Here is a 26,877-nt window from a genome sequence, read left to right as displayed (position 1 = left end):
AAAAGGTTATCATTTTACTGGATACCAAGCATGTTTAAATGCACTTTAGAAAGCCAACAAATTACTAAAAGTTCATCAAAAGGTGAACAGAAACACTATTAAATTGAGCAATGTGTTCAGATCAAAGATGACCAAATATTTTAGTGTTGAACTTGGCAGCCTAGATGGAAGAGGCAAGAGGTACAATGAGATTTCTATCAAGATGCATTTAAAAATAAAGTAATAACTATGTAAACAGAAATTGATCCTTTGAACAGGAAAGGAGCTAAGAGTGGAGTTCACGGGCCACATGGAGGGAGACTACAAGAAGGAAGGAAAGAAAGTCCTTGCTGGGCTGCGTTTGTTCACTGATTAATACAAATCTTTCAATGTTAAGCATTCCTAAAAGAAGAGAATTACTGCTTCCCCAGGATCCATTTCGTCCTACTGTTGTTTCCACCACTATTTCTACTACAGCCCCATTTTAAGTTGTTAAAATACACCATTGCAGTATTGAGGTTTGCTGAGTTCCAGTAGAAAACACACAGGCAAGTATCAAGCCAAACACAATGCAACTTCAAGAAGCGATAACCCTCCTCGTTGACCACCAACTCGTTGGTGACCTCAGAAGGAACGAGAATGCAGCGCATACATTCACCCTTAACATCGCAGATAGCTTTCTGAAAGATTAACAAGTCAGCAGACGCTGGCTGTATAACATTTTTATTTTACTATATTGACATTTTATACACAAATACTTTAGAGTAAAAATAACTGTTTCATGTAAAATTACCAGAAAAAATGAAAAACACAAACCAAATACATAATTATCAGCAGAGTATAAGTGTCTTTATTTAAAAAGTATGCAAAAAACCTTCTCTTTTACAAAAAATTTGGGAATATTCTTTCTGTGTTCTCATCCGGCAGCATCAGAACAACTCTCAACAAGATATTCTACATCCTTTTTTCATTGAAGACATGAAGTTAGTCACAGGCTTCTCCCTCCACTACAGTGATTTCATACCTTTTGAAAGACTGCTTCTTTGCTAAATTAGAACAAGGCGGAAAAAGGGATGACCAAAACAACCCAAAGAACTGCATGCCTACTGAAAAGCTCCAAACCAACAAGCAGATGTATTTACAAATGACGTGTGGTATCAGAACTTTCCCCTAGAGGGCTTACCACGTACAAAGAACATTCAGGGGGAGAAATAATTGATATTACATTTCAACTTCAGTTTATCCTACCACAGTCCAGTTAGGTTTAGTAAACAGTATATATTATTTTTAACTTCTTTTTCTGTATTGTATTTTAACAAAAAGGCCTTACACGAAGTCTGCTAGTGACTTGTATTGGACTTCTGTTTAGTAAAGGCATGATGTTATACACATAGTTGCTGCCACTGAACGATCAGCTTCACCTTACTAAGAAAATCTACACCTATTTGCATAAGTCATCTCAAGCACTTGCTAATTGGCAGAGCTGGACTGTTTTAACAGCAAGAAGTGGATGGATGGTTGACTTCTCATGACAGACACATACCTTGCTCATGGCTTAGGTTTCATTAAAGAAAATCAACATGCTTAGCTGATGGAGTATTTTAAGCACCCAAGAATGAAAATAATATTAAGAATTGATGACAGGATCTGTCAAGAAAGTGTTACAGTTATGGAGGTAATGAAAAAGGTAAGCTAGAAATGCATGCCAGGGTTTTAATTAACCAAAATCCATCTGCAAATGAACACGCACCTATAAAGCAAGCAGCTTTGTCCTCAACGCATCTTTAAAATAAAGATGAATATTCTGTGTTTTCTGCCCTCTGGCTACCAGTATGACCATTCCTTTTCAGCCTAAGAACAACAACCCAGTACTCTCGCTACTCACCATGCAAGTACATTTTATGTTTACAAAGTCTCTGTACAAGCACTTTTTATTTAAGGGTTAAGGGTAGCTGAATTAAAGGTCTTCCCTTTACCATTTGCATTGTAATCAACTGTGAAATGTTAGCGGCAGCAGGGTGTTCAGTTACAAAAAGTTGGGAAATACGCCTTGTAACAATTACACTGTTTAATAACACAGAAGGGCGGAACTAAAACTATACTATTTTCAGACATCGAAAGAAATAGTCATAAGTGTAGAAACTCTAAACACTGCAGTCCACTTTTTTACTGCGCTTTTGTATGAAGTTCTCTCTATACCAGTCTCTCTACATTCAAAATACATTCATTCCAACTATTTCTATTCATCGTCCATACTTCAAATTGTACCCAGCTCTGGAGCGTGCATTTGGCTTATGAAGCTTCAGAAACATCATTTGAAGTTCAGAAAGAAATTAATTTCAAATAAAAATTACACATCTTTGCACTTTTATATATGCCAGACTGTACAATAATTTGGAAATTAAATTTCAGTCCTCTTCAAAAGTATTTTCAACTCGCATTTTGTTTCTAAAGAGCAAGGGATAACGACTGTGATTAACTTAGGTCTTCGGTCACTAGGGTTTGCTATCATGCAGGTATAAAGCACCTGGCAGAACAGAGCATAAAAACAAGCAAACAAAACGACCCACCAAAGCAGACTGCTCTTTGGGTGAGGGAGATTTTTTCAAGTTTTCAAATCAACCGATGGGAGGATGGTGGGGGAAGAAGTTTTGTTTTATATTATATGGCTAGCATCAACAAGGTCTTCTAACAGGTTAGTACTTGCCCTCATAAATGCAGATTATCTACATATTACAATGAAATACACATAATTGGCTTTTCATTTAAGCCAGATCTAAACCTGGATCTCCTTCTTCAGCACAGATCTTCAGTTCTGCCTAGTCTTAGTTTCCTTTCCTTATAAAGGCAGAAGAACCCGATGCTTTGTCATGTTTGGTGTGCCTTTCAGCTCTGCTTGATTAGATGAGGGTGACGAACGTGTTTAAAAGCATCAAATTCAATTTGGTAGCTCTGCAGAGAACCAAAAAAACCCAGAAAGAACCCAATCCAGACAACTGATCAGCCTGCGTTTACTTCATTTCTGTTAAAAAGCACTGCAAAAATTATTTTGTAGAGCTGGGAACACAGAACACTGACCAGTTCAACTTTTTTTTTCCCCACCAATTTCAGACTGTGTATCACAGAGGCCCTGACTCGGAGTTGCAGAAGTTGTGGTGATCCCTTACACTGAAACATATGCTGCTAAAAGATCCAAATTTACGTAAGTCCCAGTTCTTTGTAGAAAATCATGCATGGCATTGTATTGTGAAGAAAAAGAAGCAGCTTCCATTTCAGATAAAAGTAAAAGCGACTTCTCTGGCTATATAGGAAAGGCCATGGGTTCCCACTTTCAGGTCCTAGTGCTTAATTATCTTTCTCTGTTTGCAGGGATGCAGTAGCTAGTGCTACTGCTGTAACTGGCTGTGCAATGCCATGAAGCTGCATCTTGGCCAGTTTCTTCTGCTCACATTCTCTGACCAAGCGATTCAGCTCTGCTGCGCTGTATCCAATGAGAGTTTTCAAGTCACACACAAATTTGTAGACAAACCTCTTGCCTTGCACTTTGCATATCATGTCTCCATCATAATAGTATCTGTAGAAAAAACAACAACACAAACAAATTAAGTTTTCAGAACCTGTAACTTCCATACACATCCAGTCATTTACTTAAGGACACTTGGATGCTGAAATAAGAATCTTTTTCACATTGAGATTCTCATGTAATCTAATGCATCAAGATAAACTTTGGGTGTTTTCTTTCACGAAAAAAGAGAAGAGTGTTGAAAGCTGCCAATTGCACCCTGATATACTAAAGGGAAACAAAGCAAAAATTATTTTTATAAGCTGTAGAAAGCACTAAGACTATCATTTCTAAGCTAGATCAATTCAAAAACAGCTTGTAGTTGGAGAAACAGGGATGGAAGTTTATACAGTGCTTTGCCTTAGTCAGAAGGTATTATCTCCCCTCCCCCTCGTTATTGTTTCTTGCCTTCTTTGCTCATCTCTGCTTTTCTGAGATGAACAGTTTATGCTGGAAGCAGCCTGAAAATCAGCACTGAGGTTTGTACAGTATTAAACAGAATAATAAGAAAAAAGGCAAAGGTATTTCTCATTCACCAGCAAAATCAAGCTAAGTAAAAATACTTCCCATTTTCCCCCAGTCCTAGAAGACAAAAGGTTAAGTTCCTAAGAACGTAACCAAATTTCATCCTACACTATAAACAAGCAAGTTAGAATTGAGGGTATATGACAACACAGTCTAATCATATGATCAGATATATGTTGAATACGGTTCTAGTTATGGCATTTGCCTATTAAAAAACCACATGCATAATTCTCTAAACTGGCATGGGCATTTTACTAGCTATCAGAATGTTTTGAATCGTGTCAAATTAATAGAAGACATTAATACTTTTTCTTCAAGTCTTACTTTGCTGTAGCATAATTAAATGGATGCTGATTGCACGATATCTAAGTTATATGAATAACAACAAACTGCTCCTCCACTTTTCATGACAAAAACTGTTTTTCCCACAGCTAGGTGCAAGACTGAGCATGTTCCTCAACAACATCATTTTCAGCACTAATCAAAGCTGACACAGTAATTTCAGAACATCCATAAACAAAACATGTTACCATTTTTTGTTTTCATAAAAGTTCAGCTTGGCAACAGTGTTTATCCCAGCAGTAGTAAGAGGCATTAAAGATCCCTTCAGACATTCAAGTGTTAGAAAACATGTCAAGTGCAACATAGCAAGATTTTGAGGAATGTGATTTTTATATTCCAGTTAATGAATTAAATCTGTAAAACTCCTCTTATACTGACTCACAGAAACTTCTTCTCCAGGCCAAACAGCCCCAGCTCTCTCAGCCCACCCTCACAGGGAAGGTGCTCCATCCCTTGGAACACTTCTGTGGCCCTCTTCTGGATACACTCCAACAAGTCTGTGACTATTCTCTATTGAGGACTTCAGACCTGTATGCAGTAGTCTGGGTGAGACCTCATGAATACAGGATCACCTCCCCCAACTTGCTGGCCGTGTTTCTCTCTTTTTATTTTTATCCTAGCCCAGGATGCAGTCAGCTTTCTGGGCTGCAAGGGCACACTGCTGGCTCATGTCCAACCACCAGTACACCCAAGTCATTTTCAGCAAGGCTGTGCCCTACCCTTTTTTTCTCCAGCTTGTATTGATAGTAGGGGTTGCCACAACTCAGGTGAAAGACCTTGTGCTTGGCTTTGCTGAACTTCACGAAGTTAACCTGGGCCCACTGCTCTAGCCTGTTAAGGTTTCTCTGGATGGCATCCTATTCCTCAGGCATGCTGACCACACCACACAGCTCGGTGTCATCTACAAACATGTTAAGAGTGCACTCAATCCCACTGTCAATATAATTGATTAGGATGTTAAAGAGCACTGCTCACTAAGTGATGATGCCTGAGGGAGACAACTCATCTTGACATCAAGCCGTTTACCACCACTCCAGCATTATTTCTCACAGAGATATACTTATAGACAATTTGGTAATTTTTAAACAATGCTAGATGAGTTTACTTCCTTTTATGAAAAATAACATAGCCAGAAGTGGAAACGATTAAAAGTCAATCTTATCAACAAATACACAACTTTACCCTTAAACTATTTAAATATTTGTTGCTTAATGCTGCAAATACCCTTCTCAAAAACCAACAGAAATAGCATTCACCGTATCCAAATAAGAAATAAGAAATACCATCCTAATGATTTAAGACAGCTCGTATGAATTCTCTCATGCTCCTAGAGACCAAATTAATTGGAGGAAAAAAATCTGAAGTAGAGCTACTTGCATTCCTTCTTGCTCCCTCAACTGTATCACCTATGGAGATTCAACAATACAAATCCTTTTTACCAATGTCAAACTACAGAAGTCATGATGAAATGAAGAAAACCTGTAACCAATAATTACAGAAGAATGTTCCTCATAATATGAGAAAGAAGAACAGAAACGAGTAAATATAAAAGTCAGTAATTCAGAGTATTCAAACATTCCTGCAACTTTCCCCGCTAACAAGTACTGTTTACACACCACTAGATGCGTAAATGCTATGAAGACTAATACAATCTAACAGGAAGGAGTAGCTTTACAGGAACTGCTTAATGCCTTACTAAAAAAAAAAAAAAAAGCCCACAAAAACATTTAGGACCTTTATTAAAACAGCTCAAGGTAATGTAGTCAAGAGTAAGTAAACATCTGATCGGTTTCTGAAGTTTCTTACCTCAAAGCCCGACTAAGCTTTTCATAGTTCATCGTGGGTTTGTTTTTGCGCTGCCCCCATTTTTGTGCAACCAGTTCGGGTTGATTCAATTTAAACTCTCCTTCATCACCAACCCAAGAAATACAGTCCCGAGCATCTTTGTCAGTGAGAAGTTCTAATAAAAACTGCCACAATTGGATCTGGCCATTGTTTCCTGTCAAAATAGGAACAAGATCCATTTTAAGTAGTCCTTTTTCATTTTCTCAGCGAAGCAAACAACTTTCATCCAAAAGATTAAAGCAAACCAATGCAAAACATACAATGAAAAGAGAGCTTGCGTTTGGTTGATTTCACCTTTGCTACAACAAAAGAAATACTTTCCTGCAAAGTCCTTGATATCAATCTACGCAAAAAGAAACTCAGTTATACAAGAAACTACGACTTCTCATAAACTTGTTCCTACAACTCAGGAACAAAAACATTATCTAACAGTACAAATAATCATTTAAAGAACACATCTATTCTGAAATAGACTAAGCATGATCTGCTTATTCTGCTTCAGGCATAAATACATACAGGCTATATATATATATATATATACACACATATATATATGTATACATACAGGATATATATATATAGATATCCTGTATGTATACATATATATGTATGTATAAATACATTATATATATATATATAATTATCACTTTTTGCTGATTTTCTACATGTAATATTAGAAATAGAGAAAAAAGACCCACGAGCCACAGTTTAAGTCAATATATCACCTTGCACGTACAATCAGTCTTTAAGGTTTCTTTTTAACTCAACTATCTGCAGCTAAATTACTAAATTCTCAATGAGATACAGAGAGCAGACGTAACACTTAAAGGGACAAACAGCATTTTCCCATTGATGTCAGGTGATAAATTCTGGGCCTAAGAACCCCTGAATGACAATAACGGACTCTCACACAGAGTTTCAAAACAGGAAAATGTAAGGGTAAGGAGAACTAGGGATTTTAAACATCAGTTCACAGAAGTGGAGAATATCAAAGCAAAAATGGCATATGAGTGAACCAACCAACAAGTTTGCATATGCTTGTGATGTATCTTCTAGATACAGTCCCTTCTTATATCTGTATGTACTTTTATTTTCTAAAAACCTTGCAACCAGAGTGACAAAAACACATCCTATAAAACTGTGATTCAACTTCATGAGTTTTTACCACGTTTGCATTTAAAAACAATGTAGACAATACCTGTTCTGTTCCCAGGGGAACTTCTATCTTCCCCCGAGATCCTTGGAGCTCTCTGTACTTTAGCTGCCTTTGCACTGCTGTTTATTACTTTAATGGTGGTCGGGGTAGCAGGCTGTACGGATGCTGGAATAATGTGCACAGCTGTAAAGCAGAAAACATTGCAGCACATCAATTACAAACAGACAGAGAAACATCAGATGCATAGGCATAAATTATTTATCGTCTATATGGTAACAGCAAAAGCTAGGGTTGTTCTTATTTTTTTTTTAACCTTTCACTAAAAAGATGCACACTGTCTAAATCCCAAGACTAAGAATTTAAAGAATTTTTACCACTTCTATTAGAAGTTGTGTTTAAAGGCTTGTAGCAGAGATGGCATGTTGTAGATAAAACATTAGCTTTAGTCTACTACTATGCGCTTCACATATTTACATAATAAAACTCATGCCTTTGATTTCATTTTTATGCTGTTCCCTTGTTATTTACCTTAACACACTCCTCTCTACAGTCACTTTGTGCCTGCTATTCAAACAAGCAACGAAGACTGGAGGACTCAAATGTCCCATTCTAGGCGAATTTAACTGGACACAGACCCAGGATGCTGTACATGTCTATTTAATGCATAAGCTGCTCACAAGTCCTCTGAAAATCATCAGTTTTAATCAATGATGTCACCATATTACATCTAAAAGGAGTTTCTTATATTTTTCTTGTATTACTTTCCAAGCAAGTCCTCTCTTTCACACATGCCTTCAATTTCTTTTCCTTTTTTTAACAGTTTTTTCTTTTTTGGAAATAAAAGCATTTTAACTTATCCATTCATTAACACAATTTATAACCCAAAATACCAAAACAAACATCAAGACCTCAAACATGCAACCTTAAGATCTTATTTCAATAGAATGGAAAAATCTATCATCTGAAATATAAGTTAGAAACTTTCATACTTCAAGACATACAACATCTTTCAGCCGGTAACGAAATACTGAGAAATCAAATGCGTTGCTTTAAATGTTAGACTGCACCCTCCTCACCTCATCGAAGAAAGCTACACTGTCTAGTGACTTTCTTACTGTTATACTATTACAGTGCTGTACATCAAAGCATAGCACAGAATCATGGCATCAAATTCGCAAGCAGTTAATTGTATTAATTAACTTCTGGCAGAAATACTTACGCTGATCAATAGTAACAGTTGCTATTTCACCAGAGTGTTCTTGGCTAGCCAACACATCTGCAGGTCAGAAAGAAAGAGAGCTTTACTCAACACATTACCTTTATCATCATTTGAAAATCAAAAAAAATCATATTTCACAGAGGGGAAAAAAGCCCAACATTGTCTATCAGTTTGGAAAAGACATGCATAGCTCCTGGTCTTATGGGTATGCAGAAATCTAATGCTTTACCAATTATTTTCTAGAAATAAGTATGTCAATAGTGAATTTCCAGGAGCCCTTTGCATTCTACATACCTAAAAGCCTTTAGCTATAAAACGTAAAATGTGACAGAAACACTTTTTGGTCTGCCAGGTTACATGCAAACATGGTAAGTCTGAGGCCATATTTATACACATAGAAATGCATCACTTATCAGTCACGCTGTGCAGACTAAGGATTTAACTGCCTATGCTTAATGCTCTTCAATTCTACGTGAGGCAGAGATGCACACTAAATCACTTGTTAATATTTAATCATAACATTCTCAAATTCAGGAGATGCACAAACTAGGAATTTTAATTTAAAAACAAAAGCACAAAGGACTTATCAATCCCTACTTCTTCCATATTAGTTATGAAGTTTGATGAACAATGGGGTAACTGCTCATCACACAGACACGCTTCTTAACAGCAGACATTCTTGCTTACACCTCCTGTTACTTTGTGCCGATGCTCTCATTTTTACTGCTAATATTAAACAGAGGAAAAACAACTACTTACAACTAATTTTAAGAATAAATAAGAGAAAAGGGTGAGTTAAGTAAAACCAGTTACAGAAAAATCTCCCATACACTTTCGAAGAAGCTCCAAGTGACTCCATAGAATCTCCCCACGTGGGACTCGCTGGAAGAAGTCTTCTTGAGTGAGGCTGCAGAGCTCGCGCCCAGGAATGCTGAGTGCATTAAGGTCTATGTCTGACATGCTGAACTCCTTCATCACCCACACAACCCAGTGGAGCACTTGGTCTGTTGACCACTGCACAGGGTCTGGAAAAAACAAAGAAATGAAACCGCAATACATCCATAACAAACTGTGAGATCCCTTCTCTGTGAGGTTACAGACATACAGTGAAATACAAGTGGCCACTGAGCCATGGGATTCAAGGAAGCATAACCTAGAGATCATGTTTCTAAACAATTCCTGAAGGTCCAACCTTTTTTATTTATTTTATTTTTAAAAGTCTGTTCCTAGGTCAGTCAGTGCTTATATTCAAGATTCAATGAGGGTATGTTTTCAACTGTGCATTTATTTTAAGACAAGCTATTGTACAACATGAAGGAGAGGCATGATTCTTATGACTGAATTTGACTAGATGGAAAGACGGACTTCTCTTAAAATGCTAATGGAATGGTATGGTTTGGCAGGTAGATGGAAAGGGCAATAAAGGGATTTTCCTTAGGGAAAAAAAAAAAAAAAAAAAAAAGTGTGATGTTATAATATGAAATAGTTATGGAAGAAATATATCTGAGTTTCATCATAAAAGCGCGTGATAATGTTGAACTATTAAATCCTACATTCACTCAACATAATCCCAGTTTCTAAACTACTTAAAATCACAGTTGTACTGAGTTTGGCTGGGATGGAATTAATTTTCTCCACAGCAGTCTGTGTGTTGCTGTGTGTTTTAGATTTGCAACCAAGTGAAGTGTTGACAACAGACTGACATTCTAGCAACTACTAAGCAGAACTGACAGTGCACTGAGGCCTTCTCTTTCTCACTCAGCTTCCCAAGTGAGGAGGTAAGGGTGGGCAATTGACTGGTAAAGGACACGGGACAGCTGACTCCAACAGTCCAGATCACTGTCCTGAAGCTAACTGTATGAGGGTCAGTAAAGATCAATTGCTGGGTTCTGCATTTTGATCAGAACAATGCACAAAAACTACAGGGTTGGGGCAAAGTGGATGGAAATCTCTGCAGAGGAAAATGATCTGGGGTTATTAGTTGACAGTCAGCTGTATGTGAGTCAGCAGCGTGACCAGATGCCCAAAAGCACCCTGGCTTGTATCAGAAAGAGGATAATCAGCAGGAGTAGGGAGGTGATCACACCTTTACCCAGCACTGCTGAGGTCACACCTTGAGCACTGTATTCTATTTTGGGGTCCCTTTAAAGAGACATTGAGGCCCTGGAGTGCACCCAAAGAAGGACAAGAAAGCTGGTGATGGGTCTGAAGAGCAGCTGAGGGAGCTGGGATTTTTCAGTCTGGCAAAGAAGAGGCTCTGGGGAGACCTTGTGGCTCACTACAAGCATCTGAGAGGAAGTGGCAAGGTGGGGGTTGGCCTCTTGTCCCAGTAAGTGTGACAGGAGGTAATGGCTTTAAGTTGTACCAGGGGAGACACTGATTGGATGTTAGGAAAAATTTCTTCTCTTTCAGAAAGAGTGGTAAGGCATTGGAACAGGCTGCCCAGAGAAGTGGGGTCACTGTTCCTAGAGATGTTCAAGAACTCTGTGGAAGTGGGACTGAGGGTGAGGTTAGTGGGAATGGTCGGAACACACTGATGGTTGGACAGGGTGATCTCAGTGGGTTGGACCAGGTGATCTTAGTGGTCTCTCCCAACCTTAAAAATATCTCCTTGGTCTTTTCATAGAATCTGTAAATTATACACCAAATAAGATTTTTAAAAACAGAAAAAAAACCAAAAAAACCCAAAGCTTTCTAAGTTAATATTTATAAACTAGAAGCAACAATTTCTGTTTCACTTAATAAAAAAAACAAACAAAAAAACAGTAACATTGCATCATTTCTCATCAATGCTACCAAAAACCATATAGTGTAATCCTCTGGAAAAAGCCACACCAAAAGGATCTTACCTTTAGAATACCTCTCATGGCTTTGTTTCTCATACCAATGAATACTTTCATTCTACCTAGGAACCTTTCCTACAGTACTAAGCATCTGGATTTCATCAGCAGAAATACGTTTAACAGCTGAGAAATTGCAGTCTCTGGCAAAACCCACTAAAACACATCACAGAGGGAAGACACAACATTTTGAACGTCTGCTAAAAGCTAACTTTCCATTCACAGCAAAACAGAGAAGCCTGTCAGGACAAAGACATCAAATCCTTCCAGGTGATGATTTTTTACTGATTGGATTTGACTTTTCACACCAGGTCTTATAAAAAGATCCAATAAATAATTTAAATGAATAATTTCAGAGAACTTCACACAACCAAAACTCACAGCTCTCTGAAGTATACGCATCTAGAAATATTTGAAAAGCCTTTACTGGGGTCTCTATAAGAACCTTAACATTCTCAGAAATTCGGACTATGTACTATATCATATCAGAATATCTGATATAGTGTGTCATAACTTCGCAGTGCCTCACTTCAAGTATCTACACCCTGGGAACTTAACACTGACAAACAAACTTTAATACTCTTGGACTAGATGATCTTGTAAGTCCTTTCCAACCTTGTGATTCTATGATTCTTAATACAAAGATTTCTGCTGTAGTAAACTAGTACAATCTTCCTGGAAAATCTGCACGCCCATGACACAAAAGACATTCAACATCTACAGCCACAGTTGTGGGTTTTACTTAAAGCAACAGAACTATTAAAGCTTAGTAACAACATTATTGAGCACCATAACAACATGATTTTCAATAGCTTTCTTTGTATATGGGAGAGCTTGGTGAAAAATGTCAGGCTCTGTTCTGATAATGCGCTATATCTTTACAAACATTCTGCATCAAGTCCGTAACTATCAACAGACAGAGCATGATAAGAGCTATTTTGGAAATACTTGCCAATGAAAGCGATTAAAAGGTATCAAAAGACCACGCTTTAGTTATCAAAAATATGTTTAAATACTGGCAAGATACTGCAAAGACGTGTAACTACACTGGAATTGTTAAGCACTTCTAAACTTCCCTTTCCAAATACCCTCTCATCCTGCAGTTGTGCTTATAGAGTACGGTTTCATTTGCTGAACATACCTCAACCGTGCACTGCATTCTGCAAGTCAGAACACGCAACTCAGCCAGATAATCTCCTGAACATGATGATGGTCAAAAAAGAACCCATACCACCCTACGGTTTCAGCTCAATCCTCAGCAGGAGTTCAGAGATGCTTTTCCTAAAGTAACAATAAACTAGCAACCTGCTCATATCAACGCTAACTCAGAAGAAGTGATGATTTACTAGAATCTTTATGTTCATCTCTGAATTTTCTTTCTCCCCCACTACGTTGAAGCCAAGCATGGCTTTCCGTGCAACATCTGAGCTTACAATATACTCAGTGTGCTGCAACTCACAAAACAATTTGTTTCAGGACATTCAGAAGCAACCCCCACCAAGTACTAAGTATAATCTGATTTCAGATATACATGAAGAGCTTTACTGTTAACGTGCATTTTTACGGAGGAGGAAGAAAACTGCTTTCTAACAACTCAACATAAAGGGAGTACTGGAACAAAAAGCATCATTTTAATAGAAATATTAGAAGCACCGATTCTACTTATTTCTGCATAAGATAGAGCTAAATAGAGCTGCACTGCACTTATCCATAACATGCCTATGAGCTATCACAACACTTGAATTACAGAACCCAAAGTAATTATCATTTAAGGAAAAAAAATGTCTCCTGCCCTAAAAGAAACAGAAGAAACAAGGCCAGGCTGGACGTGGCTCTGGGCAGCCTGATCTGGTGGTTGGCAACCCTGTACATAGCAGGGGAGATGAAACTAGAAGATCACTGTGGCCCCTTTCAACCCTGGCTGACCCATGATTCTATGAACCAGCCCCCACCTCCATAACCCAACAAACACACAATTCACCATCAGGTATTATTACCATAGGGTATTCCAAGACGCTCCTGCTCCTTTCTGTAGTCTTCCAGTGCTGCAGCCCATCGTGTCACCTGTTCAGAGGTCTCATCTGAAATGGCTGTAATGTGTTTTGTTCCATCTAAAGTTATCACTTGAGCTTCCTCTACAAGGTGAGCTTCAGCTTCTGCATGGTGAGCATCTGGATCAATCACTACCTCCACAGTTTCCACAGGCTTCACGATTTCAAGGATATTTAACTTGGGGTCTGCCCCTACATATAGAACAAACAAAGAAAATATAAGAACAATTGATTAGTTAAGTGTTAACATATTTTGGAAAGAAGCATTATATGGAAGAACCATCACTGAACTTCTGCAGGTGTCTTTAAATAAGGACTATCCCAGTAAAGTGAACACAAATTTGTCCTACTTTCTTTCCCCAGTGTTACAGTTTCATATTCTGGCACAGATCAAAATATTTGCTCTTTAAGAAACATACTGGGGAAAACAAGAACAAACAAATAAGCCATAAGCATCTACTGCCTTCCTCCAACGTTAGCAATTTTTCCCCACTGTCTCTCAAGTCAGGAGCAAACTTTTCTCCCACAGCATCCTGCAGAAAACAGTGCATTCAACAACAAGTTTAAGCAAGACCATAAAGTCCTTCAGGTATTCAGCTTTATCAATCTTTTGTTTGTTGGTTTTCATTCTGTCAAATAAGATATTAGACCGCAGAGTGGGAAGATACGCATTCATTTTGCAATGTGAAAATAAGGAAGTGGAAATAGTTTTTGACAACTAGTAAATAATTGCTTAGATGAAGAAGCACACATGAAGACAAAGCAAATAAGCACCTCACTTAGGATAGAAGGCATTTAAAATAGGTCACAGAAGACTGACATGTGCAGAGGAGTCTTGTTTGAAAGTTGTATGAAAATGGGTAAAGGAAAACTTTAAGGGTTAAGGTTCTATTTCTAATCTTCAAAAATGAAAATCAAGAAAAAAGATTTTAAGAGACAAACAGTTCAACATTGCTACACAAAATAATTCCCTGTCACAGGAACTGTGAATCTGCTGCTTTGTTGACAATACAGACAAGGAGATAAAAGTTATTAATCTCTGTAGAGCAGTCAACTTAGAAGTAACAGTGTGGTCAAGTACCTGTCTGCCACCTAGCCTAATACAATTCATTGTGCTTGTCTCCATATTCTCACATCTCCCCCTTTATCTGCTTTATAAGAAAGCAGTTATCCAGTCTTCCTTGGAAAGCATGGTAATTGTAGGACACAATGTGACAAAATGTAATACATCCCAAAAGTATAAACTGGTCCAAAAATACGAAAATTCAAGCAGGTTTGCTATCAAGATACATACAAATGTTGCCTCCTGTACAAGCCTAATCACTACAAACTGCCTGAACGCAGAAAATATCCCAGTGTAGGACTACAGGCAATCCAGTTTTGTTCTCTAACTCCCTGGGTATTAACCATACCCAAAAAGAGAGGGCATAAATGAGGCCACACCTTTAATCTAAATTAGCACGTTTGCTACATTCCCTCTTATGCATACTAAAAGTAATAATAAAAGCCTACTTACAGTGCAGAGAGCAGCCAAATGAGGAATTACACACTTAAAAGAGCATTAAATCAGGTATTTAAATCAAAAGCACCTCCCACACTTAATCACTGCTCAGTCATGAAATCTCTACAAATACAGTACATATACATGCACACGATCACAAATTCTCAAAGGAATTGGATAGTAACCTCTTAGCTCAGTCATACGTTCAGAAAGCATGCAGAGCAGTATCTGTTCAAAAGAACATTCATCTTATACGTAAAAGAACTGAGATAAAGACAAACAGCACGTGCAAATACTTTAATTCACAAACACTGCCTTGACCTGTTCAAGTTTATATGTGGTATGCCAACAATTCAAGGACTGGAATCTACAAACTGAAAAGTCTGCTTTTACTTTTCTCTAAGTAAACAGTTAATAAAAGGTCAGAATCACTTTTGTCATAGTCCGAGGTAAAACATCTATCAACTTTTAAAGATGGCAAAATGTTAATCTGATATTACCCACAATGTGGTCAATGGCACCATGCCCAAGTAAAGACCAGAAATGAGCTGTGTCCCCCAGGGACCGGTACTGACATCTTTATCAACAACACAGACTACGGAACTGAGTGCACCCTCAGCCAGATTGCTGAGGACACCAAGCTGAGTGGTGTGGTAGATAAAGCAGAAGGATGTCATCCAGAGGGATCTTGATAAACCCAAAAGGTGGGCCCATGAGAACCCAATGAGGTGCAACAAAGTGCAAGGTTTTGCACTTGAGTCATATTAATCCCACATATGTATAAAAACCAGGAGAACTTCTTGACAGCCACCCTGCTGAAAAGGACTTGGGGGTTTTGGCTGACAAACTTCACATGAACCAGCTTGCAGTCCAGAAGACCAATGGTATCCTGGTTCCATCAGAACAGGGGTGGCCAGCAGGAAGAGGGTGGTGATTGTCCCTCTCTACTCCGTCCTCGTGAGACCCCATCTGGAATACTGCATCCAAGCCTGGGGCCCCCAACAATGGAAAGATGTGAAGCTTTTGGAGAGGATTCAAATGAGGGCTACAAAGATGATTCAAGGCATGGAGCACTGCTCTTGTGAAGACAGGCTAAAGGAACCAGGCTTGTTCAGCCTGGAAAACAGACGATTACAGGGAGATCTCATTCCAGCCTTCCAGTATTTAAAGAGTTTACAAACAGGAAAGAAATCAACTTTTTACAAGGGTAGATGCTGACAGGACAAGGGGGTATGGTTTTAAACTAAAGCGAGATAAATTATGTATCAGGGAGAAGGTTTTTTTGTTGTGTTTTTTGTTTGTTTGTTTGTTTTTTTAATCTGGAACAGGTTGCCCAAAGAGGTTGTGGATGCCCCATTCCTGGAGGTGCTTAAGGCCAGGTTGGATGGGGCCTTGGGCAATCCAACCAAGTACCTGATCCAGCAGCTGGCAATCCTGCCTCTGCTGGCAAGGGGGTTGGAACTCGATGATCTTTGAAGTCCCTTCCAACCCAAGCCATTCTATGAATCTATTATTCTCTTATGAAATAAGAGAGTTCAAACCAGAGCAGGGATTAGCATCACTGAATATTGCTAGCTTAATTCTATAAATAACATGATTTGGGCAAAAATAAATAAAAAATCTTGCAATGGTACATCATTCGTAAAGAAAAAAAAAAAAAAAGAAAAGAAACAGAGGGAAAGCACAAGAATCTGCTTGTTTCCCCCCCCCCCCCTCAGGCTCAAGGGCACACTGTCCTTGTCAGAATAACAAACCCATCTCCTCTGCATTACTTATACCCATGCCCTTTGCTGTGCAATTTTCTTCTATGGCTAACTGGGGATAGGAGGGGGGAAAAAGTCCTTGAAGTATATTGTCACGTACCTCAGTTTCACACTGAAATAAAAAAGGAAATCGTAGGAAGAAAGTGGAAGTTAATCATGAAGATCTGTATCACCTACATCTTCTTGAAACTGGAAGGATAAGCACTGAATACTACAAGCTATGGGGTATGAATTAAGAGCAGCTGGTCTAATCCTCTGAAGGACATTTCTTTTTAACAAAAAAAACAAGAAAGATACTTCAATCCTGATTACATAAAGAACTGCAGATTCAATCTAGCACTTAATGCCCAACTACATCCTGTTGAATGCTGCTTAAGTAGAACTAAAACAGAAAGGCTTTCTTCTGTATAACTGATACTGAAATAACAAGAAAACAAAGTGTGCTCCCCAACTTCTACTCATCAGCTTTGCTGATGTAACTCAAGAACAGATAATTGAAGATACCCTACACTAATGTGAAGTGCCACTGAGGATTTGAAAATACAGCAATGTACATCCATAGATGTCGCAGTGAATGGCGACTACATTGGGCTCTGTGAAAGTGAAGGCAGTCCTTTGACCCAGGCATATGGAAGAGGCAAAGGGGAGTAGGACACAAAGCAGAGTAGTTAAAGCTACTGATTGCTGAGGAACAACAAGGGGAAAAATGTCCTATCTAATACCTCAAATACAAAGACTATGCATCAGCAAACATTACCAATTTGGCTAATGCTCTGCCTCAGTAGTTGACTCAGAGCTCCCATCCAAAGAAAACAGCTAAAAGTGATTCCAGCCCTTCGTATTCATTTTCAAGTAACAATGTCTACTCTCATAATCTAGTAATACACAAAACACACAAACTCACACTTCACAGAGATGCAACTGTCACTCAGCTAGACAAAAATCTTTTGCCTGCTTTAATACTTGGCCTGATATGACTAATGACACTCTCTTAAAGAAAGCTTCATATTCCACATAACTCCCACTATTTGATCCAGATTTTTTTTTTCCACTTTGAAATTGATATGAAGTTTTGTAAGACATTTTGCATAGCTTTTGTCAGTTTATGACAATTGTTTTCACTGGTAGTATGTATAAGCACAGTAGTAAACAGTGAAAAATACATCCTGACACTATATGACCATCCATTTACAGCTAGAAAGAGATAAGTATTGTCTTTGTTCACAAGCATTCATATAGTACTAGATGGTCCACAGGGCAGACAAATATAACTGCTTACCTTGCCTGGATACTACTTGTACACTGAGTTGTACTGTTCCATCTGTTTTCACTCCTTGATCAAAAAGGCTTCGATCTGGGTCCAGCTTGATAAAAACAAAAGTATTTTAAAAAAATTGAAGAATTAAAATATATGTAAGTCAAAGTTATAACAACAGTTCTATCAATATATTGTGATGCCTGCAGAAATGTGGGAGGGGAATTTTCTCAAATAACATGTTATCTATGCATGTGAATACCATAAAATTTTTTCTGCTTTATTCAAACACAAAACGAGATCGGACTCTCAGAAGTCCAGACAGCAACAAATGAGAAGGGCTACCTCAAGAGTTTTTGCTTAGACGATGTTGTCATTACACTCAATCTTCTCTCGCTTTGTAGTTGGGTAAGGGGAGTGTGACCCCCCAACTCACAAACCACAACGTCTCAGGTTTTTTTTATTTATTCATACAGAATTTATGAGCACATGTTAAATGCTTTTATAATAATGAAGTTGATGTAAAATTAAGCTCCATATTGTAACGTACAAAATAAAGCAGTCAATTTCATGATAAAAGAAAGGGATGAAGTATAATGTCTCTGTGGTAAGAGCTTAAATCTTCTATAACCTTGCAATTTACCTGGATATCTTGCAGACAAATTTCATGTGCATCCAAGGAGCACAGCAGTCTGGGTTCCAGTAATTTCTTAAGATTTCCAATTGGTTCATTGATGTCAATAGCTTGATTCACAAATTCTGCTGTGGTGAAGGTTTGCTCAACAATGCTTTGAGTACCAAATGAACACAATAAATCATTACTTATACATTAGTACAGCTTGTACAATATTGTAGGTATAGAACAGATTTTTTAAAAGTGAGAAATAAGCTACATAAAAAAAACTAATACTGACTATGAAACTTTAATACCATTCAGAGAAACTACTTGGGTACAGTGAATTACCAAATTTCTTCCTGTTGATACTATGGATAACTTTTTTTTTTAAGCTGTGTCACAATTCAGAAGCTAAGCTAAATATCAAGATTGCTTTCAGATATAAGTTTTCAATATATTAAGTTATGATTAGCGTATTGCATATTATTGACCTGCACATTGAGTGAACTAATTCTTGCATACAAGCACTGTATTTAAAAGATTCACGCTAAAAGTCAAATATGAAAACTTAAAGTTCAGGGTACAAAGAAGGAAAAAAAATACATATCCCCTCCTTGCAACAAGTACACATAGAAATACTCCTATATACGTGAAAAGAGGTAACTACTATTAATTCTGTAGCAATAAAAATAAATAAAAGGTGGGGAGATTTAACTAACTAAGATTTAATAGTATGGCATACTAGTACCACAGACTGGAGAGCAGCCCTATAGTAAAGTGCTAGAGGGTTCTGTTGGAGTCAAGTTGAATTTGAGTCAGCAGTGTGTCCTGGCAGCCCAAAGGTCCAACCATACCATGGGATGCACCAGGCTCAGCACTGCCAGCTGGGCACAGGTAGGGGTTGTCCTGCTCTGCTCTGTGCTTTGCAGCCTCTCCTCAAGAACTGTGGGCATCTTTTAAGATGGTGAAGGGTCAAGAGTGCACGAGCAGCTGAGGCCCTTTGGTGTGTCCAGCACAGAGCAGAGGAGCTGAGGGGAGGCCTGATGGCTGCTGCAGCTCCTCACAGGGAGCAGAGGGGCAGCGCTGAGCTCTGCTCTGTGTGACAGCGACAGAGCCCGAGGGAATGGCATGGAGCTGTGCCAGGGGAGGGGCAGCTGGGGGGCAGGGAAAGGGGCTGCACCACAGGGTGGTGGGCATGGAACGGGATGCACAGGGCTGTGGGCACGGCCCCAAACCTGCCTGAGCTCATGAAGCATCTGGACAGTGCTCTCAGACCCACGGTTTGATTTCAGGTGGTTCTGTGTGGAGCCCAGAGTTGGACTCAGTGCTCTTTTAAGGTTTCTTCCAAACTGGGATATTCTATGATGGCACTACACTGGTTTCCAATAGCAGCTACAGATACATTAAAAAAAAAATTAAAAAAAAAAAAATTAAAACAATCCCTTAATTAGAGTAAAGGAAAAACTGAAGAGGGCACAGGCAAAACGAAGACCTTTATAACCATAAGAAAAGCTGAATATCTGTAGAATCAATCAAGTGAACAAGTGTAGGAACACAGATGGCAGTGATCCAGTTGCTACTACCACTTTAAAAGTTATTACTTTCACCTAGCTAGGAAACACTTGCACTTATTTCATAATCATAGTCATCTCTGAAGCATTACACAATAATAAATCATAGTAACTGAACTTAGTGTGTACAGACACAGCTCTGAAATCAGTAAAACAAACAAAACATAAATAAGTCACCGTCTAATGGCTCTCAAAACAAAGGCAATACATACCTTTCTTCAGTACATTCCTGTTTCTCATTTCCATCAATTTCTATTTCTATCAACTCCTCTGCTTCTCTCTTAGTCATGGCTGAAATGTCTTAAGAACAGAGCTAGGAACAAAGAAGAATTCTTCTTGTAAGTCACAGATGAACAAAACAAGCTGATCATTTACATCCATCAAACATTCCTTAAACGAAATACCGAGATGTTTTCTTTAAACAACTGGGAAAACCAAAACCTAACATAGATCTCACAAAATAGATGACAATATCTGTTCCAGAAAGAAACTTTCCGCAGGGCAAATTCAGGACTCTAAGCAAAAACAAACACTAAGGCCAAAGTCTTGTTTTCTTGGGTGCATCTCCACTTACTGACTGCTTTTGGAATAGGTCTACTAAAGCTTCTCTTGACTGGATTCAAATGATTTTCCACAGTTCTTGGACAGCAAATGCATATTTTGCCATCTAGATTTAGCTATGTGTTTACCTTTCTCCTCAAAAGAGAAGAGGCTAGAAAGGATTCCATCCTGGATTCATTCTTTCTCAGGGTTAAACTAAACTCATACCAACCGTAGGTAACAAGTTTTCATTTTATTAAAATGAATAAGTCATACAGCTTTTAGAGAAACTGTTTAAAGAAGTTCAAGCTGTTCATCATACCACATCCTTCAAAAACTGTTATGTGAAATTAGTTGTGCTAACAGAAGAAATCACGTGCTGTATCTGACGTCAATCTCTGAGAAGCCACCAGGGTTGGATAGGAATAAATAGCACCTCATTAATATCTCACCATCAGAACCTGCTTCATTCTCAGACATAGCTCCATGGAACTCTCCTAGCTGCACGGGATGGGTACATGGAAGTGCCAGCCCAAGGAGCCCAACCTCCTCTCATCTAATCTCATGTATGGTCTTCACGCTAAATGGGAAACACTTCTGAAGAGACAAGTTTGATTCAATCCCCCAAAGAACTGATATCTGCTACAGGGGATCTGGTTGACTATTAAGACTTTTAGAAATTAAGGATTGAGTAAATGAATAATATATGAAAGAAAATAATCAGTACTGGTAAATGCAGTGAGTAAACATTACAGTAATACAGTAACTGGAATGGTACAGATTAAGGCAATATATTTTGGATTTCAAATTGGCAGCTGGACTGGCACTGTTCACTCCCTCTCCTAAGGGCTTTGTATTCTTACCATTACACGGCTGCATCTTCCTGCCTGCATTACACTTTTGGATACCCTGAGGAAAAAGAGGAGGAGAGCAAAGTGCAGGCATGGAAAGGGGAAGAAAGATGGTTCCACTGAGCACAAACAAGAGGTGAGCAGAGTGGAAAGAGGAAGAATAACATGACCAAAATGTGTGAAGTCGGTAACACTTTGAGAAAGACTAATGGAGAAAATCAGTTACGCATTCTTACACTAAAATAGAGACTCCTGATCATATTAACAAGCAGCATGCTTCAAACAAAACAAAGGTTTCACATGAAGTCCAATGAAACTGGCTGCTAAGGGGTTGTGCAGAGACCGAAAGCGTGCATATGTTTGGATGAGACAAAACAAATTCATGCAGAGCAGCTCACTGGGACTACTAACTACAGAGAGCGGGGACTGTCACGTCAAGAACCAACTGCAGACTCTCTGAAAGAAAGATATCTGGTATGATGTCTGGGATGTCAGCTGCCTACCGCTAACTAAAGAATGTTAAGCAACAAGAAGAGCAACACAGAATTTGTGCTCATCATCCCCCTCAGGCAACTGCAAAGCAGGGACAGCTCGTAGAGGTTATATACCTCACCAAACATTAGAGGAAAAAAAACTCAGGGAAAAATTTTGTTTTAATTATATTTTCCAATCTGCCAGCTTTGCAGAAGAATCGCATGTGATGCACTAAATGTGGTGGTGATAAAGAAGTACAGATATAATAACGATGAAATACAAATAAAATTCACATAACCAGTCCCATGAAACAGCTAGGGATTCAACAGAGGCAGCCCCTTGGGATAACAAACTGAGTGAAACCTAAAGAAGAGGCTGCACAAGGAATGTTTAGATGCTGTACTAAGGGTTTAGTGGGGAAGCGTTGGTGGGTGGTTGGTTGGACTGGATGATCTTGGAGGTCCACCCTTGGTGATTTTATGTTCCTGCTCTCGGGAGGGTTCCACGATTCAGCTGCTTCAGGGGACACTTGTTACAGTCATCCCTACATTACTTCCAATGGTAACACCACGTGCGCTCAGCAGCAAGTCAGACAGCCTGGCCTTCACAGAGGACCCCTCGCAAGTTACCAGCCAGTCTGGGTTTAAGACAGAGATGCTAAAAGGGCCAAAGTCACTCCGGTTTGCAGTTTTTTTGTTCCTTACCAAGGAACAAAAGTTGGAAAACAAACCCAAGCAGGGAAAAGTGGCCACGCAGCACGTGCCTGGAACAACACCAAGGTACCCGGTGGAACGCCAAATCCCCTCGCACGCTGCTGGCCAAAAGCCGTATTTACGGCTAAAGCAAGCTGCAGCGAGGCCGTTCGGCCGGATGGGGCACAGCCCCGCACCCCCCCCCGCCGCAGCCCTGCGGGAGGCCCGCCGCTCCGCGCCCAGCTCCGCGCCCAGCTGCGGCCAGGCCCTGCCCCGCTTGGGGAGCCTCCGGGGCCGCCACGTGCCGCTTCTCCCCGCCGTCCCCCGTTCTCTCCCTGCAGCCCTCCCGCTTCCCCCGTCCTCCCCGCAGCGCCGCGGCGTTGTTTGAACCCGAAACGGAAATGAGACGCGCGGCGCCGGGGAGAAACGGAAACAAAACACGGGCCGGGCCGCCAGGCCGCGTCGCGTTCACCCACCTCCGCCGCCTTACGTACCGGCCCCGAGCGGAGCGGCCCCACGTTTCCCACCCGCGGCCCTCGCAGCGCTGCCGGCTCCCGCCGCCGCCACCACCGCCGCCGCCCCGCGGAGTCCGTCTGCGCGCTCGGGATTGGGCAGCGCGGCCCAGCGCGGGCCCGGGCGGGGAGGGCGCGCCGACACCGCCACCCCCCGCGCAGCAGCGGGAACTACAGCTCCCGGCGGCACCCGCGCGCGCCTATCTCAGAACGGAGCTAGGAGGGGGGGGGGAAGGGAGGCCGCGCCGAGCCCTTTCCTCTCACCCGGAAGCTTAGCGCCTACTTCCGGCGGTGACAGGCCGGCGGCCGTTAGTCCGTTACTCTGTCCCGGCCTGGCAGGCGGCTGGCCGAGGCCGCGCGGCGGACGCCGTGACTCGCGAGACCTGCGCGTGGCCGTGGGGGGTCGAGGTAAGGCGGCGGTAGGCCCCGCGCTACCCCAGCATGCCTTGCGCGGGTGGGCGGGTCTTGGCGCATGCGCGTTCCGCCCCTCCCCCGTCCCAAGGTGACTGCGGCTCCACAGCGGTAAGTCGGGGCTATCTTTTACCTCACGGCTGCCGGTTTGGGTGAGGGGCGGCTTATGTTAGGGAAGGCCGTTGTTATCGGTGCGTTTTATGTGTTTTCTTTGATCGTTTGAAGGTAAAACTTCCGTGCCGTCATGATCCTGCATCAGATCCTGCGACTTTCGTCCCTTTTTCGCTCCGCTGTCTCTGTTCACCTGAGGAGAAACATCGGTTTCTCTGCCATTGCCTTTAATAAGGCCAAAGAGCTCGATCCGGTTCAGAAGCTCTTTCTGGACAAGATCAGGGAGTACAACACAAAAAGCAAGTAAGTTCCACCGAGCCTCAAGGTGTGTCGTGGCTCAGCTTTGAACATGGTTTGAATTATTTGAGTTGATCGTCAGAATGGTGATCCATAAAATGCCGTGAGAACACCTGCTCAGAAAGGGTGGTCAGGCACTGGGATGGGCTGCCCAGGGAGGTGGTGGAGTCACCAACCCTGGGGGGGTTCAAGGAACGACTGGATGTTGTGTTGAGGGACATGGTTTAGTGGGAGCTATTGGTAATAGGTGAACGGTTGGACTGGATGATCTTGTAGGTCTTTTCCAACCTTGGTGATTCTGTGAATGTAGAACTTCCATATAAACTTATAGAACTGAACTGTTAATCGGAACTTTGTTTGTTTGTTTTTTAGGCAAGCTGGAGGGCCTGTTGATGTAGGCCCTGAGTTTCAGAAGGACATGAATGAATCACTCACCAGACTTCAGCGGATGTACGGAGAGGGAGATCTAACCAAGTTTCCAGAGTTTAAATTTGAGGGTGAGTTCATCATGTTACTGAACTTCTGATTGGAGGGAAGGTCACGCTCACCAACCGACCGTAAGCAGATGGCAGCTGGGACTCAGCAATGACTTGAGTTATATGACAAGGTTTTTGTAGCCTCAGTGAGGACAGAGGGGGCTGTCCCTGTATTGGACACAGTTGCAGCTGATTCCAGTGGACCCAGCACGGCACAGGGGTCAGCCCACAGTGACTCTGGTGGCACTTCTGTGTTAAGGCACTCAGTAAACAGTGAAAAGAAACCACTGCAGCTGCTGTGAAAGGAGTGAGGGGAAAAGATGTGAGAGAAAGCAACCCAGCTGACACAAAGTAACTGTCAGTGAAGTAGAAGAGAGATGCATGTGAATCAGAAAGGAGTGACACAGAGCCTGGGAAGGCAGAATCTGTGGGGAAGGTGTTTTTGCTTTATTTGTTCATCGCTACTCAACTTTCATGGACAGTAAATGAATCTTCCACAATTTGAGTCTGTCTTGCATGGGGTAGTAATTAATAGGCAATTTTTTCTTTAACTTGACCTCATGGTTTCTATAGTGTAGAAATTATCTTTTGCTGCGTGTAGTTGAAAATGGGCACTTCATTCACTTAATCAGCTATGTGGTGCTAACGAGGAGGAAAGAAGAGCTTGATTATTAGTCGTTGTCTGAAAGCTAAGTTGGAAATAGAGGCCAACATGTACTAATATTATGACTGATTTCTTCTGGGAAAACTTAAAAACTGACTTTTTTAACAGCTCAGGTGTTGATAAAAGACATTGCAGTGGAATGGTGCCAAGGGCCGTGTCTTTCTTAAAGCTAATATACACAACTCTGAGGTGGATAAGACTTGTTTCAAAGTGCAGTCGATGCCTTTAATGGTGCTGTGGTGGTGTAACAACCAGTGTGCAGCTCAGCACCACCATGTTGCTTTTGTAGTCACCACCCTCCTCAGAAGGATGGGATGAAAATACGATTGCAGGGTGGGGAGCTTGTGGGTTGAGATAAGGACAGGGAGATCACTCACCAATTATAGTTATGTGCAAAAACAGACTGCAATTTATTGGCAGCTACTAAGAGACTAGTGAGAACTAAAAGCAAACTAAAAACACCTTCACCTGTCTATTCTCTTCTACCTCCTCCCCTCAAGCAGCACATATGAATGGGGAATGAGGACTGTGGTCAGTCTGTAATGTTTCATCCCTATTGCTCCTCTGTGGTCACTATGCCCCTGTTCTACACCTCACATGGGATGCTGTGCTTCCCAAACTGATCCTTCATGCGCTACCCTCAGGCTGCAGTTCTCCAAGTGCTGCTCCGACACAGCTCTGTGCCACAGGGCCTGTGTTCAGGACCACAGTGCTCTACGCAGGTCCCCACAGGTGGCAGCTCCCCCAGCTCTTCTCCACTGTGCTTCTCCCCTGTTCCTCTGGCTGCTCTCCTTGGACTGTACCTCCTCCAGGCCTCATCAGCTACTGCACCAAGAGCCCCTCCATTGCTGCAGATGGAGATCTACTGCAAACAGTACCTTTGGACCACAGGGGGAATGGCCTGCTCCACCATAGGCCTGCCTGAGCTGTAGGGAGCTTCTGCTGTGTGCCTGGAGTTCCTCCTACCCCTCCTTCTGCCCTGACTTTGCTGCCTGCAGGGTTTGTTTCTCTCACACTTCTTACTCCTCTCTCCCAACTGCACAGCATTTTTCCCTTTTTTAAGTCTGCTCTCCCACAGGCACACACAGTGTCATTCATGGCTTAGCTCTGGTCAGCAGTGGGTCCTTTCAGAGCCAGCTGGGAGCTGGCTCTTACCTATGTTTGGGCTCTTCTCAGAGCTACCACACCTGCAGCCCCCACTGCTACCAAAACCAAAGATACTGAATAGCATAATGTTTAGTTTTCTTTGAATATGAGATGAATTGTTGTGTTTTAGACTGGAATAAGAAAAAAACTAACATGTCTCTCTTGGTTTACTTCTTTCTCCTTTAGAGCCCAACTTTGAGGAGACTCCAAAGTGATTTCTTCATATCATCCTCCAGACAACGGTGTACATCTATGAAGTTGCTGAATATGGCATCAGTTGTAACTTAATAAATGCAGTGTTTCAGTTTGATTTCAGAAGTGTGAACAAGTTCTCGAGTGCACGGGGATTCTAGTTAGCTCTGACCTTCTACTCCTACAGTTAGTGAAGTACCTGAGTTAGCATATCTCACTTTTAACTGCTCAACCCCTTTGGTAAGCTGGGAAGCTATAAAACTGAGTGATATGTGCAGAAGCAGCT

At 40.9% G+C, this 26,877-nt stretch overlaps 2 protein-coding genes across 5 annotated transcripts; one reads left to right on the top strand and one right to left on the bottom strand.

Moving 5' to 3' along the window:
* Window positions 1-685: 685 nt before the first annotated feature.
* GABPA (GA binding protein transcription factor subunit alpha) lies at window positions 686-23,694 on the bottom strand. Of its 3 annotated transcripts, none has more exons than XM_072331795.1 (10): window positions 23,277-23,402; window positions 20,438-20,538; window positions 18,682-18,826; window positions 18,063-18,147; window positions 13,466-13,711; window positions 9,459-9,653; window positions 8,629-8,685; window positions 7,452-7,592; window positions 6,215-6,407; window positions 686-3,553 (listed from the first exon to the last, which is right to left on the bottom strand). In XM_072331795.1, exons 2-10 carry the CDS (start codon window positions 20,512-20,514, stop codon window positions 3,325-3,327), a joined length of 1,368 nt encoding a protein of 455 aa, XP_072187896.1. In that variant the 5' UTR covers window positions 20,515-20,538; window positions 23,277-23,402; the 3' UTR covers window positions 686-3,324. The 3 variants fall into 3 exon arrangements, with proteins under 3 accessions (XP_072187896.1, XP_072187905.1, XP_072187914.1); XM_072331804.1 differs by lacking the exon at window positions 23,277-23,402 and adding an exon at window positions 23,559-23,694 and having other exon boundaries at window positions 688-3,553; XM_072331813.1 differs by having other exon boundaries at window positions 688-3,553; window positions 23,259-23,395.
* Window positions 23,565-26,709, top strand: ATP5PF (ATP synthase peripheral stalk subunit F6). Of its 2 annotated transcripts, none has more exons than XM_072331858.1 (4): window positions 23,565-23,702; window positions 23,931-24,119; window positions 24,486-24,610; window positions 26,586-26,709. In XM_072331858.1, exons 2-4 carry the CDS (start codon window positions 23,950-23,952, stop codon window positions 26,612-26,614), a joined length of 324 nt encoding a protein of 107 aa, XP_072187959.1. In that variant the 5' UTR covers window positions 23,565-23,702; window positions 23,931-23,949; the 3' UTR covers window positions 26,615-26,709. The 2 variants fall into 2 exon arrangements, with proteins under 2 accessions (XP_072187959.1, XP_072187950.1); XM_072331849.1 differs by having other exon boundaries at window positions 23,681-23,816.
* Window positions 26,710-26,877: the final 168 nt, after the last annotated feature.

The sequence above is a fragment of the Excalfactoria chinensis genome, chromosome 1 (genome assembly GCF_039878825.1).
Source record: "Excalfactoria chinensis isolate bCotChi1 chromosome 1, bCotChi1.hap2, whole genome shotgun sequence".
In the NCBI taxonomy this organism is placed as follows: Eukaryota; Metazoa; Chordata; class Aves; order Galliformes; family Phasianidae; genus Excalfactoria; species Excalfactoria chinensis.
This window is presented reverse-complemented; position numbering and strand designations above follow the sequence as displayed.